The 17,189-nt window shown below is 41.2% G+C and overlaps 1 protein-coding gene across 1 annotated transcript in view; it reads left to right on the top strand.

Moving 5' to 3' along the window:
* The window catches only part of ADGRL4 (adhesion G protein-coupled receptor L4), a 166,474-nt gene extending 155,109 nt beyond the window's left edge, over window positions 1-11,365 (top strand). The window contains exon 16 of the mRNA XM_073544869.1: window positions 10,008-11,365. Coding sequence (XP_073400970.1) covers window positions 10,008-10,070 — 63 coding nt within the window. The 3' untranslated portion in view covers window positions 10,071-11,365. The remainder of the gene's footprint in view (window positions 1-10,007) is intronic.
* Window positions 11,366-17,189: the final 5,824 nt, after the last annotated feature.

The following is a 17,189-nucleotide window of genomic DNA, read 5'->3' as shown; positions in this document are numbered from 1 at the left end:
ATCAGTGACGAAGTTGAAGTTACGCAGGGGATGGATATTTCAGCAAGACAATGATCCAAAACACCGCTCCAAATCTACTCAGGCATTCATGCAGAGGAACAATTACGATGTTCTGGAATTGCCATCCCAGTCCCCAGACCTGAATATCATTGAACATCTGTGGGATGATTTGAAGCGGGCTGTCCATGCTCGGCGACCATCAAACTTAACTGAACTGGAATTGTTTTGTAAACAGAAATGGTCACAAATACCTTCATCCAGGATCCAGGAACTCATTAATAGCTACAGGAAGCGACTAGAGGCTGTTATTTTTGCAAAAGGAGGATCTACGAAATATTAATGTCACTTTTATGTTGAGGTGCCCATACTTTTGCATCGGTCAAATTTTGTTTAAATGCAAATTGCACATTTTCTGTTAGTACAATAAACCTCATTTGAATCCAGAAATATAACTGAGTCCATCAGTTATTAGATATATGAAACTGAAATACGGTAGCTGTTGCAAAAACCAAAATTGTTATAAAGAAAAAAGGTTAACATTAATAGGGGTGCCCAAACTTTAACATATGACTGTATATATATATATATATATATATATATATGTATATATATACGTTAAGTAAAAAATAAATAAAAAGGTGAATATAAGGGTGGATAAAAAGGGGGGCTGCAAGGTAAAACAGATGCTGAGCGGTCAGTGACAATGATGAGCACTGACCACCATTGAAAGCCTCTACAATGGGGACGCCAGCCATTAGTACTGGGAGTAATGGACTGGAGAATGACATTTACTATCAAGTGGACGTCCATGGTGCGTGTGTCACCTATAGAGAAGAGATGGCACCAGGATACATAATGGGACAATATCCTGCAGTGTGATGGCGCAATGTTCTGCAGTGTTAGGGGGAAATGTCCAATAACCTGCAAAGTGATGGAGCCATATTCTGCAGTGTGCAGGTGCAAAGTTCTGCATTGGTATGACGCGATGTTCTGCAGTGTGATAGAGCCATGTGCTGCAGTGGTAGGGTGCGATGTTCTGCAGTGTTATAGAGCGATGTTCTGCAGTGATGGGACAGGATGATGGTGCAATGTTCTGCAGTGTGATGGTGCAATGTCCTGCAAGGTGATAGAGCGATGCTCTGAAGTGTGAGAGGGCAGGCTGATGGTGCTCTGCATACAGGGCCTGGCACACAGGAGCTTCTCACAAAACTAGAATATCATCAAAAAGTGAATTTATTTCAGTTCTTCAATACAAAAAGTGACTCTCCTCTATTCTATAGAGTCATTACACTCAGAGTGATCTATGTCACGGGTTTATTTCTGGTAATGTTGATGATTACGGCTTACAGCCAATGAAAACCCAAAAGTCATTATCTCAGTAAATTAGAATACTTTATAACACCAGCTTGAAAAATGATTTTAAAATCCGAAATGTTGTCCTACTGAAATGTATGATCAGTAAATGCACTCAATACTTGGTCGGGGCTCCTTTGGCATCAATTACTGCATCAATGCGGCGTGGCATGGAAGCGATCAGCCTGTGGCACTGCTGAGGGGTTATGGAAGCCCAGGTTGCTTTGATAGCAGCCTTCAGCTCGTCTGCATTGTGGGGTCTGGTGTCTCTCATCTTCCTCTTGATAATACTCCATAGATTCTCTATGGTATTATGGTCAGGTGAGTTTGCTGCCAATCAAGCCCAGCGATTCTGTTGGTTTTACACCAGGTATAAGCACCAGGTCGGCATATAATATGGCTTCCAGGCTGCTGATGGGCAATCGTTGCTTCTGTTGCTTGTTGTGCATTTTATCCCCATATTATTACTGCACATCAATTACTGGACATGATCTTTCATATGCAGATGTGCGGCACTCTCAGCATTTCCATACATTATTGGTGGGAATGACTAATTCCAGGAGGCCGGGGAGCAGAAGCAGTACGTTTTTTTGCCTTTCTGTATCTCTCGTCGCACTCGCAGGACGTCATTTACTGCAAAACAAAAACATTCTTTTGTGAATGGAAGCCTGAAGATCTAAAGCAGACGTGTAATACCTCCGGCAGTTTCTCTACCAGAAACCTAAAGCCGCTGCAGAGCTAAGATGAAACCGCACGAGTATTATCCCTGTACTCTGACATCACTGTGTGTATTATCTCTGTACTGTGACATCACTGTATCTATTATCCCTGTACTGTGACATCACTATGTGTATTATCCCTGTACTGTGACATCACTGTGTGTATTATCCCTGTACTGTGACAACACTGTGTGTATTATCCCTGTACTGTGACATCACTGTATCTATTATCCCTGTACTGTGACATCACTATGTGTATTATCTCTGTACTGTGACATCACTGTGTGTATTATCTCTGTACTATGACATCACTATGTGAATTATCTCTGTACTGTGACATCACTGTGTGTATTATCCCTGTACTGTGACATCACTGTGTGTATTATCCCTGTACTGTGACATCACTGTATCTATTATCCCTGTACTGTGACATCACTATGTGTATTATCCCTGTACTGTGACATCACTGTGTGTATTATCCCTGTACTGTGACAACACTGTGTATTATCCCTGTACTGTGACATCACTATGTGTATTATCCCTGTACTGTGACATCACTGTTTGTATTATCCCTGTACTGTGACATCACTGTGCATATTATCCCTGTACTGTGATATCACTGTGCGCATTATCTCTGTACTGTGACATCACTGAGTGTATTATCCCTGTACTGTCACAACACTGTGTGTATTATCCCTGTACTGTGACATCACTGTGCATCTTATCCCTGTACTGTAACATCACTGTGTGCATTATCCCTGTACTGTGACATCACTTTGTGTATTATCCCTGTACTGTGACATCACTGTGTATTCTCTGTACTGTGACATCACTGTGGGTATTATCCCTGTACTGTGACATCACTGTGCATATTATCCCTGTACTGTGACATCACTGTGTGTATTATCCCTGTACTGTGACATCACTGTGCGCATTATCTCTGTACTGTGACATCACTGTGGGTGTTATCCCTGTACTGTGACATCACTGTGTATTCTCTGTACTGTGACATCACTGTGCGTATTATCACTGTACTGTAACATCACTTTGAGCATTATCTCTGTACTGTGACATCACTGTGTGTATTATCCCTATACTGTGACATCACTGTGTATTATCTCTGCACTGTGACATCACTGTGCGTATTAACCCTGTACTGTAAAATCACTGTGCGCATTATCTCTGTACTGTAACATCATTGTGAGCATTATCCATGTACTGTGACATCACTGTGTGTATTGTCCCTGTACTGTGACATTACTGTGTATTAACTATGCACTGTGACATCACTGTGCGCATTATCTCTGTACTGTGACATCACTGTGTGTATTATCCCTGTACTGTGACATCACTGTATTATCCCTGTACTGTGACATCACTGTGTGTATTATCTCTGTACTGTGACATCATTGTGTGTATTATCTCTGTACTGTGACATCACTGAACTATCCCTGTACTGTGAAGTCACTGTGTGTATTATTCCTGTACTGTGGCATCACTGTGTGTATTATCTCTGTACTGTGATATCACTGTGTATTATCCCTGTACTGTGACATCACTGTGCATATTATCCCTGTACTGTGACATCACTGTGTGTATTATCCCTGTACTGTGACATCACTGTGCGCATTATCTCTGTACTGTGACATCACTGTGGGTATTATCTCTGTACTGTGACATCACTGTGCATATTATCCCTGTACTGTGACATCACTGTGTGTATTATCCCTGTACTGTGACATCACTGTGCGCATTATCTCTGTACTGTGACATCACTGTGGGTATTATCCCTGTACTGTGACATCACTGTGTATTCTCTGTACTGTGACATCACTGTGCGTATTATCACTGTACTGTAACATCACTGTGAGCATTATCTCTGTACTGTGACATCACTGTGTGTATTATCCCTGTACTGTGACATCACTGTGTATTATCTCTGCACTGTGACATCACTGTGCGTATTAACCCTGTACTGTAACATCACTGTGCGCATTATCTCTGTACTGTAACATCACTGTGAGCATTATCCATGTACTGTGAGATCACTGTGTGTATTATCCCTGTACTGTGACATTACTGTATTATCTCTGCACTGTGACATCACTGTGGGCATTATCTCTGTACTGTGACATCACTGTGTGTATTATCCCTGTACTGTGACATCACTGTGCATATTATCTCTGTGCTGTGACATCACTGTGTGTATTATCTCTGTACTGTGACATCACTGTGTGCATTATCTCTGTACTGTGACATCACTGTGTGTATTATCTCTGTACTGTTACATTACTGTGTGTATTATCTCTGTACTGTGACAACACTGTGTGCATTATCTCTGTACTGTGACATCACTGTGTGCATTATCTCTGTACTGTGACATCACTGTGTGTATTATCTCTGTACTGTGACATCACTGTGTGTATTATCTCTGTGCTGTGACATCACTGTGTGTATTATCCCTGTACTGTGACATCAATGTGTATCATCTCTGTGCTGTGACATCACTTTGTGTATTATCTCTGTGCTGTGACATCACTGTGTGTATTATCTCTGTGCTGTGGCATCACTTTGTGTATTATCTCTGTGCTGTGACATCACTGTGTGTATTATCTATGTACTGTGTATTATCTATGTACTGTGACATCACTGTGTATTATCCCTGTACTGTGACATCACTGTGTGTATTATCTCTGTGCTGTGACATCACTGTGTGTGTATTATCCCTGTACTGTGACATCACTGTGTATTATCTCTGTGCTGTGACATCACTATGTGTAATATCTCTGTACTGTGACATCACTGTGTGTATTATCCCTGTACTGTGACATCACTGTGTATTATCCCTGTACTGTGACATCACTATGTGTAATATCTCTGTACTATGACATCACTGTGTGAATTATCTCTGTACTGTGACATCACTGTGTGTAATATCTCTGTACTGTGACATCACTGTGTGCATTATCTCTGTACTGTGACATCACTGTGTATAATATCTCTATACTGTGACATCACTGTGTGTAATATCTCTGTACTGTGACATCACTGTGTGTATTATCCCTGCACTGTGACATCACTGTGTATTATCCCTGTACTGTGACATCACTATGTGTAGTATCTCTGTACTGTGACATCACTGTGTGTAATATCTCTGTACTGTGACATCACTGTGCATTATCTCTGTACTGTGACATCACTGTGTGTAATATCTCTGTACTGTGACATCACTGTGTGCATTATCTCTGTACTGTGACATCACTCTGTGTATTATCTCTGTACTGTGACATCACTGTGTGTATTATCTCTGTACTGTGACATCACTGTGTGTATTATCCCTCTACTGTGACATCACTGTGTGTATTATCTCTGTACTGTGACATCACTGTGTGTATTATCTCTGTACTGTGACGTCACTGTGTATTTCCCTGTACTGTGACATCACTGTGTTTATTATGTCTGTACTGTGACATCACTGTGTGTATTATCCCTATACTGTGACGTTACTATGTATTTCCCTGTACTGTGACATTACTGCGTGTATTATCCCTGCACTGTGACATCACTGTGTGTATTATCTCTGTACTGTGACGTCACTGTGTATGTCCCTGCACTGTGACATCACTGTGTGTATTATCTCTGTACTGTGACATCACTGTGTGTATTATCCCTGTACTGTGACACCAATGTGTATCATCTCTGTGCTGTGACATCACTTTGTGTATTATCTCTGTGCTGTGACATCACTGTGTGTATTATCTCTGTGCTGTGACATCACTGTGTGTATTATCTCTGTGCTGTGACATCACTGTGTGTATTATCTCTGTACTGTGACATCACTGTGTGCATTATCTCTGTACTGTGACATCACTGTGTGTATTATCTCTGTACTGTGACATCACTGTGTGTATTATCTCTGTACTGTGACGTCACTGTGTATGTCCCTGCACTGTGACATCACTGTGTGTATTATCTCTGTACTGTGACATCACTGTGCGTATTATCTCTGTGCTGTGACATCACTGTGTGTATTATCCCTCTACTGTGACATCACTGTGTGTATTGTCTCTGTACTGTGACATCACTGTGTGTATTATCTCTGTAATGTGACATCACTGTGTGTATTATCCCTGTACTGTGACATCAATGTGTATCATCTCTGTGCTGTGACATCACTTTGTGTATTATCTCTGTGCTGTGACATCACTGTGTGTATTATCTCTGTGCTGTGACATCACTGTGTGTATTATCTCTGTGCTGTGACATCACTGTGTGTATTATCTCTGTGCTGTGACATCACTGTGTGCATTATCTCTGTACTGTGACATCACTGTGTGTATTATCTCTGTACTGTGACATCACTGTGTGTATTATCTCTGTACTGTGACATCACTGTGTGTATTATCCCTGTACTGTGACATCAATGTGTATCATCTCTGTGCTGTGACATCACTTTGTGTATTATCTCTGTGCTGTGACATCACTGTGTGTAATATCTCTGTACTGTGACATCACTGTGTGTATTATCCCTGTACTGTGACATCACTGTGTATTATCCCTGTACTCTGACATCACTATGTGTAGTATCTCTGTACTATGACACCACTGTGTGAATTATCTCTGTACTGTGACATCACTGCGTGTAATATCTCTGTACTGTGACATCACTGTGTGCATTATCTCTGTACTGTGACATCACTGTGTATAATATCTCTGTACTGTGACATCACTGTGTGTAATATCTCTGTACTGTGACATCACTGTGTGTATTATCCCTGTACTGTGACATCACTGTGTATTATCCCTGTACTGTGACATCACTATGTGTAGTATCTCTGTACTATGACATCACTGTGTGCATTATCTCTGTACTGTGACATCACTGTGTGTAATATCTCTGTACTGTGACATCACTGTGCATTATCTCTGTACTGTGACATCACTGTGTGCATTATCTCTGTACTGTGACATCACTGTGTGTATTATCTCTGTACTGTGACATCACTGTGTGTATTATCTCTGTACTGTGACATCACTGTGTATGTCCCTGCACTGTGACATCACTGTGTGTATTATCTCTGTACTGTGACATCACTGTGTGTATTATCTCTGTACTGTGACATCACTGTGTGTATTATCCCTCTACTGTGACATCACTGTGTGTATTGTCTCTGTACTGTGACATCACTGTGTGTATTATCTCTGTACTGTGACATCACTGTGTGTATTATCCCTGTACTGTGACATCAATGTGTATCATCTCTGTGCTGTGATATCACTTTGTGTATTATCTCTGTGCTGTGACATCACTGTGTGTATTATCTCTGTGCTGTGACATCACTGTGTGTATTATCTCTGTGCTGTGACATCACTGTGTGTATTATCTCTGTACTGTGACATCACTGTGTGCATTATCTCTGTGCTGTGACATCACTATGTGTAATATCTCTGTACTGTGACATCACTGTGTGTATTATCCCTGTACTGTGACATCACTGTGTATTATCCTTGTACTGTGACATCACTATGTGTAATATCTCTGTACTATGACATCACTGTGTGAATTATCTCTGTACTGTGACATCACTGTGTGTAATATCTCTGTACTGTGACATCACTGTGTGCATTATCTCTGTACTGTGACATCACTGTGTATAATATCTCTGTACTGTGACATCACTGTGTGTATTATCCATGTACTGTGACATCACTGTGTATTATCCCTGTACTGTGACATCACTATGTGTAGTGTCTCTGTACTATGACATCACTGTGTGCATTATCTCTGTACTGTGACATCACTGTGCATTATCTCTGTACTGTGACATCACTGTGTGTATTATCTCTGTACTGTGACATCACTGTGTGCATTATCTCTGTACTGTGACATCACTGTGTGTATTATCTCTGTACTGTGACATCACTGTGTGTATTATCTCTGTACTGTGACGTCACTGTGTATTTCCCTGTACTGTGACATCACTGTGTGTATTATCCCTGCACTGTGACATCACTGTGTGTATTATCTCTGTACTGTGACATCACTGTGTGTATTATCTCTGTACTGTGACATCACTGTGTGTATTATCCCTCTACTGTGACATCACTGTGTGTATTGTCTCTGTACTGTGACATCACTGTGTGTATTATCTCTGTACTGTGACATCACTGTGTGTATTATCCCTGTACTGTGACATCAATGTGTATCATCTCTGTGCTGTGACATCACTTTGTGTATTATCTCTGTGCTGTGACATCACTGTGTGTATTATCTCTGTGCTGTGACATCACTGTGTGTATTATCTCTGTGCTGTGACATCTCTGTGTGTATTATCTCTGTACTATGACATCACTGTGTGTATTATCTCTGTACCTTGACATCACTGTGTGTATTATCTCTGTACTGTGACATCACTGTGTGTATTATCCCTGTACTGTGACATCACTGTGTATTTCCCTGTACTGTGACATTACTGCGTGTATTATCCCTGCACTGTGACATCACTGTGTGTATTATCTCTGTACTGTGACATCACTGTGTGTATTATCTCTGTACTGTGACATCACTGTGTGTATTATCCCTCTACTGTGACATCACTGTCTGTATTATCTCTGTACTGTGACATCACTGTGTGTATTATCCCTGTTCTGTGACATCAATGTGTATCATTTCTGTGCTGTGACATCACTTTGTGTATTATCGCTGTGCTGTGACATCACTGTGTGTATTATCTCTGTGCTGTGACATCACTGTGTGTATTATCTCTGTGCTGTGACATCTCTGTGTGTATTATCTCTGTACTATGACATCACTGTGTGTATTATCTCTGTACCTTGACATCACTGTGTGTATTATCTCTGTACTGTGACATCACTGTGTGTATTATCCCTGTACTGTGACGTCACTGAGTATTTCCCTGTACTGTGACATTACTGCGTGTATTATCCCTGCACTGTGACATCACTGTGTGTATTATCTCTGTACTGTGACATCACTGTGTGTATTATCTCTGTACTGTGACATCACTGTGTGTATTATCCCTCTACTGTGACATCACTGTGTGTATTATCTCTGTACTGTGACATCACTGTGTGTATTATCCCTGTTCTGTGACATCAATGTGTATCATTTCTGTGCTGTGACATCACTTTGTGTATTATCGCTGTGCTGTGACATCACTGTGTGTATTATCTCTGTGCTGTGACATCACTGTGTGTATTATCTCTGTGCTGTGACATCTCTGTGTGTATTATCTCTGTACTATGACATCACTGTGTGTATTATCTCTGTACCTTGACATCACTGTGTGTATTATCTCTGTACTGTGACATCTCTGTGTGTATTATCTCTGTACTATGACATCACTGTGTGTATTATCTCTGTACCTTGACATCTCTGTGTGTATTATCTCTGTACTGTGACATCACTGTGTGTATTATCCCTGTATTGTGACATCTCTGTGTGTATTATCTCTGTACTGTGACATCACTGTGTGTATTATCTCTGTACTGTGACATCTCTGTGTGTATTATCTCTGTACTGTGACATCTCTGTGTGTATTATCTCTGTACTGTGACATCACTGTGTGTATTATCTCTGTACTGTGACATCTCTGTGTGTATTATCTCTGTACTGTGACATCTCTGTGTGTAATATCTATTCGTGTTAGGAAAGGACAAGTCCTTTAGTGGAGCCCATATTAATCCTGGGCTTTGTGTGCTCTGATCAGGCTGAATGTGCACTTAGTAGCTTGGAGTCGGCTCCTGAGCTTTGCTATTAGGCTCCATGGTTACTCCATAAACCCGACATACTGATGCAATTCAGAGAAAAATGTGCAATTATTTTTACTATTTTTACATTCCTTCTGAATCCCATTTTGCCGTTTTCCGTGGCGTAGACCTCGGCTACAACTGATCGCTGCTTTACTTTTGCAGATACAAGAAGAATACTACAGATTATTCCAGAACGTGCCCTGCTGCTTCACGTGTCTGAGATAAACCGATGAACGCCGGTGATTGACAGCAAATATTGGAGCCGGCTCAGTCCAGAGATCTCCAGCACGAAGGAACGAGACGTCATCCGCGTATATGGCGGCTGTAATTGTGTCTTTTACTGAAGGTCGCAGGATCCATATTTCTTTACTTCCTATACAACCTGTTCAATATCTGCCTTCGATTTTCTGTGCTTGCTCTAGTGGGAGAAATAAAGTCCAGTATTATATTATAGAGGCCATAAGGGGGCAATGAAGACCGCCGGACCCCCGCTCAGACATTACTATGCAACACACAGAGAAGAAGCTCAGAATATAAACTCCTGCAGCTTATGAGGAGAAATCGGAATCTCTGGGGTCAGAGCGCTAATCTGTATCACATGTAATCTCTCGTGTTCTTCTGGGGTCCTCAGACTCCGGGGCCCCGCTGTGTCCCCTGTGTACAGTATATGTGATGTTATTTAATAAGCCTGACGCGTTTCCTTCCCGTGGATACACAGCAATGAGCGGCAGCTTTCACCTTTGTGTTTCCAATGTGCGATGTGTTGCGTAATATTATAACGGCGCAGTATATCAGTCCAGCGGGCGCGAGCGTTGTGTGGACTGAACAGCTGCTCGGAGATTGTAACCATTTACAGAACATTTAAAAAATGAGACAACCTAGCGGCTGGATACATTGTATCTGTCATCGCTCCCGAGCCGAAAATTAGGACAAGATCGGCCCAGGCCCGTGATTGATCGCACATTATCCTGACGGTTATCAGCAGATCCCACGCATTTCAGAGTAAATATGCTGCTGGCAGACAGAAGTGTGCAGCACTGCACTAGCATAGAGGGAGGGCAAGTGTTAATCGGGGGGGGCCTGCAGGTGGGATTGGCGCTGCCCTACGTGCCGAGACCCTTCTGTTATAAAGAGCGCTATACCCAACCGCAAGGAAAAGTCGCTTTTGGTGCAGGTAGCAGTCAAACACGCCGGGACGCGGTATACGTCACCCCGTGTCAGACGATGCTCGGTCAGGATACCGCTCCATAACACCAAGAGAAAGAAAAAGAATCCGGCACAACGTAGAGGCGGAAAAAAGAGAATAGCTCTTCATTGTTTAATGCAATCCAAAAAAGAAGAACGTTTCGGTCGCAGATGTCAGGACTTCATCAGACAGACTGTTTAGTGAGGGGAGAGCGCGCTGTGTTAGTTATGGGATTCCGCTCCAAATGGTCAGCGCCGAATATCTGCTAATGACTTATTATCCAAATCACTTTTAGGATTGCGCTACAACTAAAGCGGTATTATCCTTTTTCATATCTTCGCAGTGTCGGGGGTTTTTTTTTTACCAGTCAGATATATCCAGGAACTGTCCTTATTCTACGCCCCTGTAACTTGCTATCCAGTTTCAGGCAGTTTCTCTTCAACATCTGCCAGCACTATAGGCGTTGGGACTTTTTCTCTTTACATCACGTTTCAGCATCTATTGCTCATGCTAATGTCCTGTAGCCCACCTGCCCCTAAATGAAAGCCCATCTCTCTCTGTTAGACCTGTATGGAGCTTGAGCAGAAGCAGAGTGATAAAGATTCTCCCTTACTTCATGAAGAGAATCAAAGATCCGCCACATTGTAACAAGACCGGCCCCACTTCAAGACTAGTGATGAGCGAGTATACTCGTTGCACAGGTTTTTCCGAGCATGCTCGGGTGTCCTCCGAGTATTTTGGCATGCTAGGAGATTTAGTTTTTGTCGATGCAGCTGCATGATTTGCGGCTGCTAGACAGCCTGAATACATGTCGGATTTCCCTAACAAACAGGCAATCCCTGCATGTATTCAGGCTGTCTAGCAGCCGCAAATCATGCAGCTGCATCGACAAAAACTAAATCTCCTAGCATGCCAAAATACTCGCAGGACACCCGCGCATGCACAGGAAAACCTGAGTAACGAGTATACTCGCTCATCACTAGTAAAGACACAAAGCCCCCTCCATTTCTTGTAGATAGATTTAGACACATCCTCACTTCCCATAGGGAGACAAAGCCCCGCCCCCATATATTATAATCCATCCCGGTGTCTCTGCTGCCAGAGGAGGATGACACTGAACAACAGGCAGAACAGGAGAGCGAGGTCCACAGCAGGGAGCCACCCCCACTGGCAGCAGTTTGGGGGGATTTATTAAGATAATATCATTTTTACATGAAGAGATTTGCAGTTGACTTATTTATCATATTTTTTATGAAATGAGAAGCGTTTGCTGAGAGTACAGGGAGGACTTAAGAATTAGGACGGCTTGAGATGTAAGCCCTAGTCCTCAGCAGCAGTGTAGGGGCTCCGACCCCATACAGGAGCCCAGAGATTCGGAGGACGGGCTGCAGCCAGGAATAGTTTGGCCCTTTCAATTTCACTCTGTTCCCAACTCATCTCCACTAATTTAGGAAATAGACATAAATTGCATATTTAAATCTAAATTATTGGCAGTCACAATCCACATCCAAATGGTCTGTTTGCATTCCTGTTGTGTCAGTATCACTATGCTTAACAGGCTGCAATTCACATCCCAACCACTAAGTGGCCACATATAGACACTTATAGCATAGACATCTCCCGACAGTGTCGCAAAATAATGTTTTTTTTTGTTTTGTTTTTTAAAAAGCTGATCATCTCCCTTCACTTATCTCAGGGTATGATGAGTAAAAAAAAAGGGTGAAGACGGAACCTTACTGGAGAAATTAGAACAAATTTCAAGATATTATTTCTTATAACATTTAGTGACAATCCTAAGTATTATTTATGAGAAATAGAAATCTCCATACAGTACCAAAGGGGTTGGGAGCTCTGTAGGATAACTGGTCGCGGTAATCATCATCATCATCATCTGACACGTCTTTACGGTAGGAGTCGCCTTGCATCTCGCGTCCCATTGCCCTTGGGTGTGATGATGTTTTTTTCCTATGGATACAAGTAAATAATTCTGTGTCATGTCCAAGGGGAAAAAACTGAATCTCTCATCCTGAAGATAGAAATACTTGCTGAAGCAGATACAAAGCTGAGCCTGCTCTCCTCCATGTTGTGCCCCGTGTCTGTCCCAGAATTATCTGTACAGTGTCTTCATATGTAAATGTCCAGAACTCGATTATCAGCCTTGTCTATTATTTTTTTATAAAATAAATCATAAGAAATATATTTATACCAATATATATATACGGGCGTTGTAAGAATCATTTACTGTATTTTTTTTTCTATGTCTGATTCATGCTGAAAAGCAACAAATCCGCACCACATACCAGAGACACGTACAACATAATGAGAATGAGGGGCTTTCTCCCTTGGAAACTCAGTAAGGTGGTCTTACGTCTGCCGGATGTGAGTGCAGCACTGGCGGGAAACCTTGGGAGATGCAACAATCATTTATGCTAATTTGATCATAAAAAAAAACAAAAAAGGATCATAAATATAATGTGTCAACTTCCAAAAGGTGACAATGAACCCAAACAAAAGGGGACGTGCCAGACAAAAGTAAAATACAAGTAGTTTATTAACAAGATTTGTTTAAAATTACACCAAAATTAGACAAAATTGTGCAGAACAAGGCAGAGTGAACTCCAAGCAACAATAGATAAAATCAAGTGAACCAGGTATATAATGTAGTTTATAGTTTAAAGATCAGAAGCAAATACCCAATCTAATAAATTATAATAGCCATGTGGGTTATATAGCTAATAAGGGGGAGAGACTGTACTAAAAAACACAGTAGCAGTAATGTAACAAGATACAAATGTAGTACAGAGAAAAAAGTGCAACGTGCCAAAGTGCTGTAGATATATATATTTATATATATACACGTGTGCATAGCCCATATAGATGAAATAAAAAATGACAAGTACAAAAGTATAAAATGCTGTAATATACTGGCAGAGCAAATAATCTCAATAATGAATGATACCTGGTGTTGTTGCAGGGAGGGAAACCCCGACGCGCGTTTCGCTTAACTCATGAGGCCATTCCACTGCGGTTTACCATCTCCTCCATTGTAGAGGTGATAAACCGCAGGGCAAAACCGCAGGCCAATCCGCAGATAAACCGCAAGTCTTTTGACCTGCGGATTTTGAAAAATCCGCATGGATCAATCCGCAGCAGAATCCGCAGCGTGTGCACACACCCTTAATCTCCCAGCATTACAGACATCATCGCTGTCCCCATCGGGGCTCACTATCTGCATTCCCTTTCAATTTGTCTTTGGAGTCTTTGAGGAAACTGGAGAACTTGGACTAAACTTGTGCAAACTTGAGGAGAACAGATAACAGTGCTACAAAGCAACAGTCCTGGCTAAGGAGCTGCCATCTGAGTTTTTGTGCTAAAATAAAGTCAAAAAACATTTTAAAGACAAAAATAAAAAGTGTTCTGAATTTGACACAGAATCTATGAACCATATGCGCCGCTTTAGAATTGGTGCAAAAAGTCAACGAATACCATAAAGCAAAAAAAAAGAAAAGCAGCCTAAAAAACAGAACACAACTGGTCAATCGAACCTAATTGTTTTCCTTAGTAGCTGTCATCTGTCATCGTCCTTTTGACGACTGGTTGCTTTGTGTCAGAACAGTCCTTTCACATGCACATATACAACCACAGAAAGAAAAATCTAATAACTACACTTTAGCAGACAAAACAACAAGATCGTCAAGGCTGATCTGATTTCCTTCACTCTTCTCACTTGTTCTTTGTCTGTTTCTGTTGCATTTTCTGTTTGATGACAAAAAAATATACAAAGATGCATTGTGTAATCTTCGTTCTAATATTTTGGAAAAATGATGCAAAATATAGAGATATAGAGCATAAATACAGAGCCGGCCAAGAAAATGTCTCCTACCAATCTGCAAAATGCCCTATAGATAAAAAAAGAACATGGTTTTCTAGAACTGAGGGTAGGCAACAATTGTTTTTTTTATTTTTGTTTAACAATTTTTATTAAAAGTCAAAATTATTTACCTTCTACTTTTTACACTGGTCATGATGTCAGATGAGCTGTGACATTACCTGTAGTGAATGGTGGATCCTGTGTTATCTACTGTATATAGAGGTGTTATCAGTCATTGTACAGAAGGAGGTGAGCTGTGACATCACTTATTGTGAATGGTGGATCCTGTGTTATCAGCTGGTGTTATCAGCCATTGTACAGGAGGAGGAGGTGAGCTGTGACTTCACCTATTGTGAATGGTGGATCCTATGTTATCAGCTGTATATAGAGGTATTATCCATCATTGTACAGGGGGAGGAGGAGGTGAGCTGTGACATTACCTATAGTGAATGGTGGATCCTGTGTGATAACTGTATACTGTATATAGAGGTGTTATCAGTCATTGTACAGGAGGAGGTGAGCTGTGACATCACTTATTGTGAATGGTGGATCCTGTGTTATCAGCTGTATATAGAGGTATTATCCATCATTGTACAGGGGAAGGAGGAGGTGAGCTGTGACATTACCTATAGTGAATGGTGGATCCTGTGTTAGATACTGTATATAGAGGTGTTATCAGTCATTGTACAGGAGGAGGTGAGCTGTGACATCACTTATTGTGAATGGTGGATCCTGTGTTATCAGCTGTATATAGAGGTATTATCCATCATTGTACAGGGGGAGGAGGAGATGAGCTGTGACATTAACTATAGTGAATGGTGGATCCTGTGTTATCTACTGTATATAGAGGTGTTATCAGTCATTGTACAGGAGGAGGTGAGCTGTGACATCACTTATTGTGAATGGTGGATCCTGTGTTATCAGCTGTATATAGAGGTATTATCCATCATTGTACAGGGGAAGGAGGAGGTGAGCTGTGACATTACCTATAGTGAATGGTGGATCCTGTGTTAGATACTGTATATAGAGGTGTTATCAGTCATTGTACAGGAGGAGGTGAGCTGTGACATCACTTATTGTGAATGGTGGATCCTGTGTTATCAGCTGTATATAGAGGTATTATCCATCATTGTACAGGGGAAGGAGGAGGTGAACTGTGACATCTCCTATTGTGAATGGTGGATCCTATGTTATCAGCTGTATATAGAGGTGTTATCAGTCATTGTACAGGAGGAGGTGAGCTGTGACATCACTTATTGTGAATGGTGGATCCTGTGTTATCAGCTGTATATAGAGATGTTATCAGTCATTGTACAGGAGTGGAAGGAGGTGAGCTGTGACATCACCTATTGTGAATGGTGTGTTAATAGCTGCGTATGGAGTTGTTACCTATCATGGTAATCCTGCCTCTGAAGATAAGGAAACTTCTGTACACTAATCCTGAAACTACTGGAAATTAGAGTCTAAAAATCCTCAGTGACAAGTGTGAAATTTGCAGGATTACTAATACTGTTTTTTTAATACAGATCTTGATATGACAGAGAAACATTTCCTTTTTAACATATGTATATAGAGTATCCGATCCTGATGTAAACAATGACTCCTTTTCGGATGATACATTCAGGCATCGTTCTGCACCTGATAACAATGCAGTTTGTTTTCATTGACTAAAAGAGATAAATGACTAATAGACAAATCTGGAGGTTTACTACATTATAAGCTTTTAGATCACACATATTAAAGGATTTGCTAAGGCTTCTGTTTATTTTTGCGGGAACGTGTGAGTGGAATTATTAAGCGACGTGTGACTGGGAACAAGGCTTGTTGTGTTTGTGTTCAGTGTCTTTAGCAGGCGGTGAGCGATTCCGTTTAATGCATTGTCACCGCGCCGTTCTGCCGCTTTCTTCTAGATATTTTCGTGATAATTAGGACTTTTAGAACATGCGTGTAGACATAACACTTGTAGATAAATATAAACCGTCGCCGTCGTCTTGTAGCGCGGGGTTTGGGGAGACGAGTCGTGTGTCTGAAGCTTCCATGGAGAAGGCGGCGTGTGATTATTACTCTAAGAGGTAATCTTCTGATTCAAGTAATGCGATTTATTTATTTTTTTCTGCATCTATTTATGTAAATGTTTTCATTTGCCTGAAAGGTGAAGACACTGGAGTCGATAAATCTCCGTTCCTATAGATATTTGATGTGTTTCTCCTTCACAGTCACCCATTGAATAAACCAAAAACGTATAGAGTTCCAAGTAGAGACGCACAAATCTCCTGACATTCAGTTC

The sequence above is a fragment of the Dendrobates tinctorius genome, unplaced genomic scaffold, assembly GCF_039654945.1.
Source record: "Dendrobates tinctorius isolate UK_male_01 unplaced genomic scaffold, ASM3965494v1 ptg000138l, whole genome shotgun sequence".
NCBI classification, from domain to species: domain Eukaryota; kingdom Metazoa; phylum Chordata; class Amphibia; order Anura; family Dendrobatidae; genus Dendrobates; species Dendrobates tinctorius.
The sequence above is the reverse complement of the archived record's forward strand: the minus strand, read 5'-3'. Positions and strand labels throughout refer to the sequence as shown.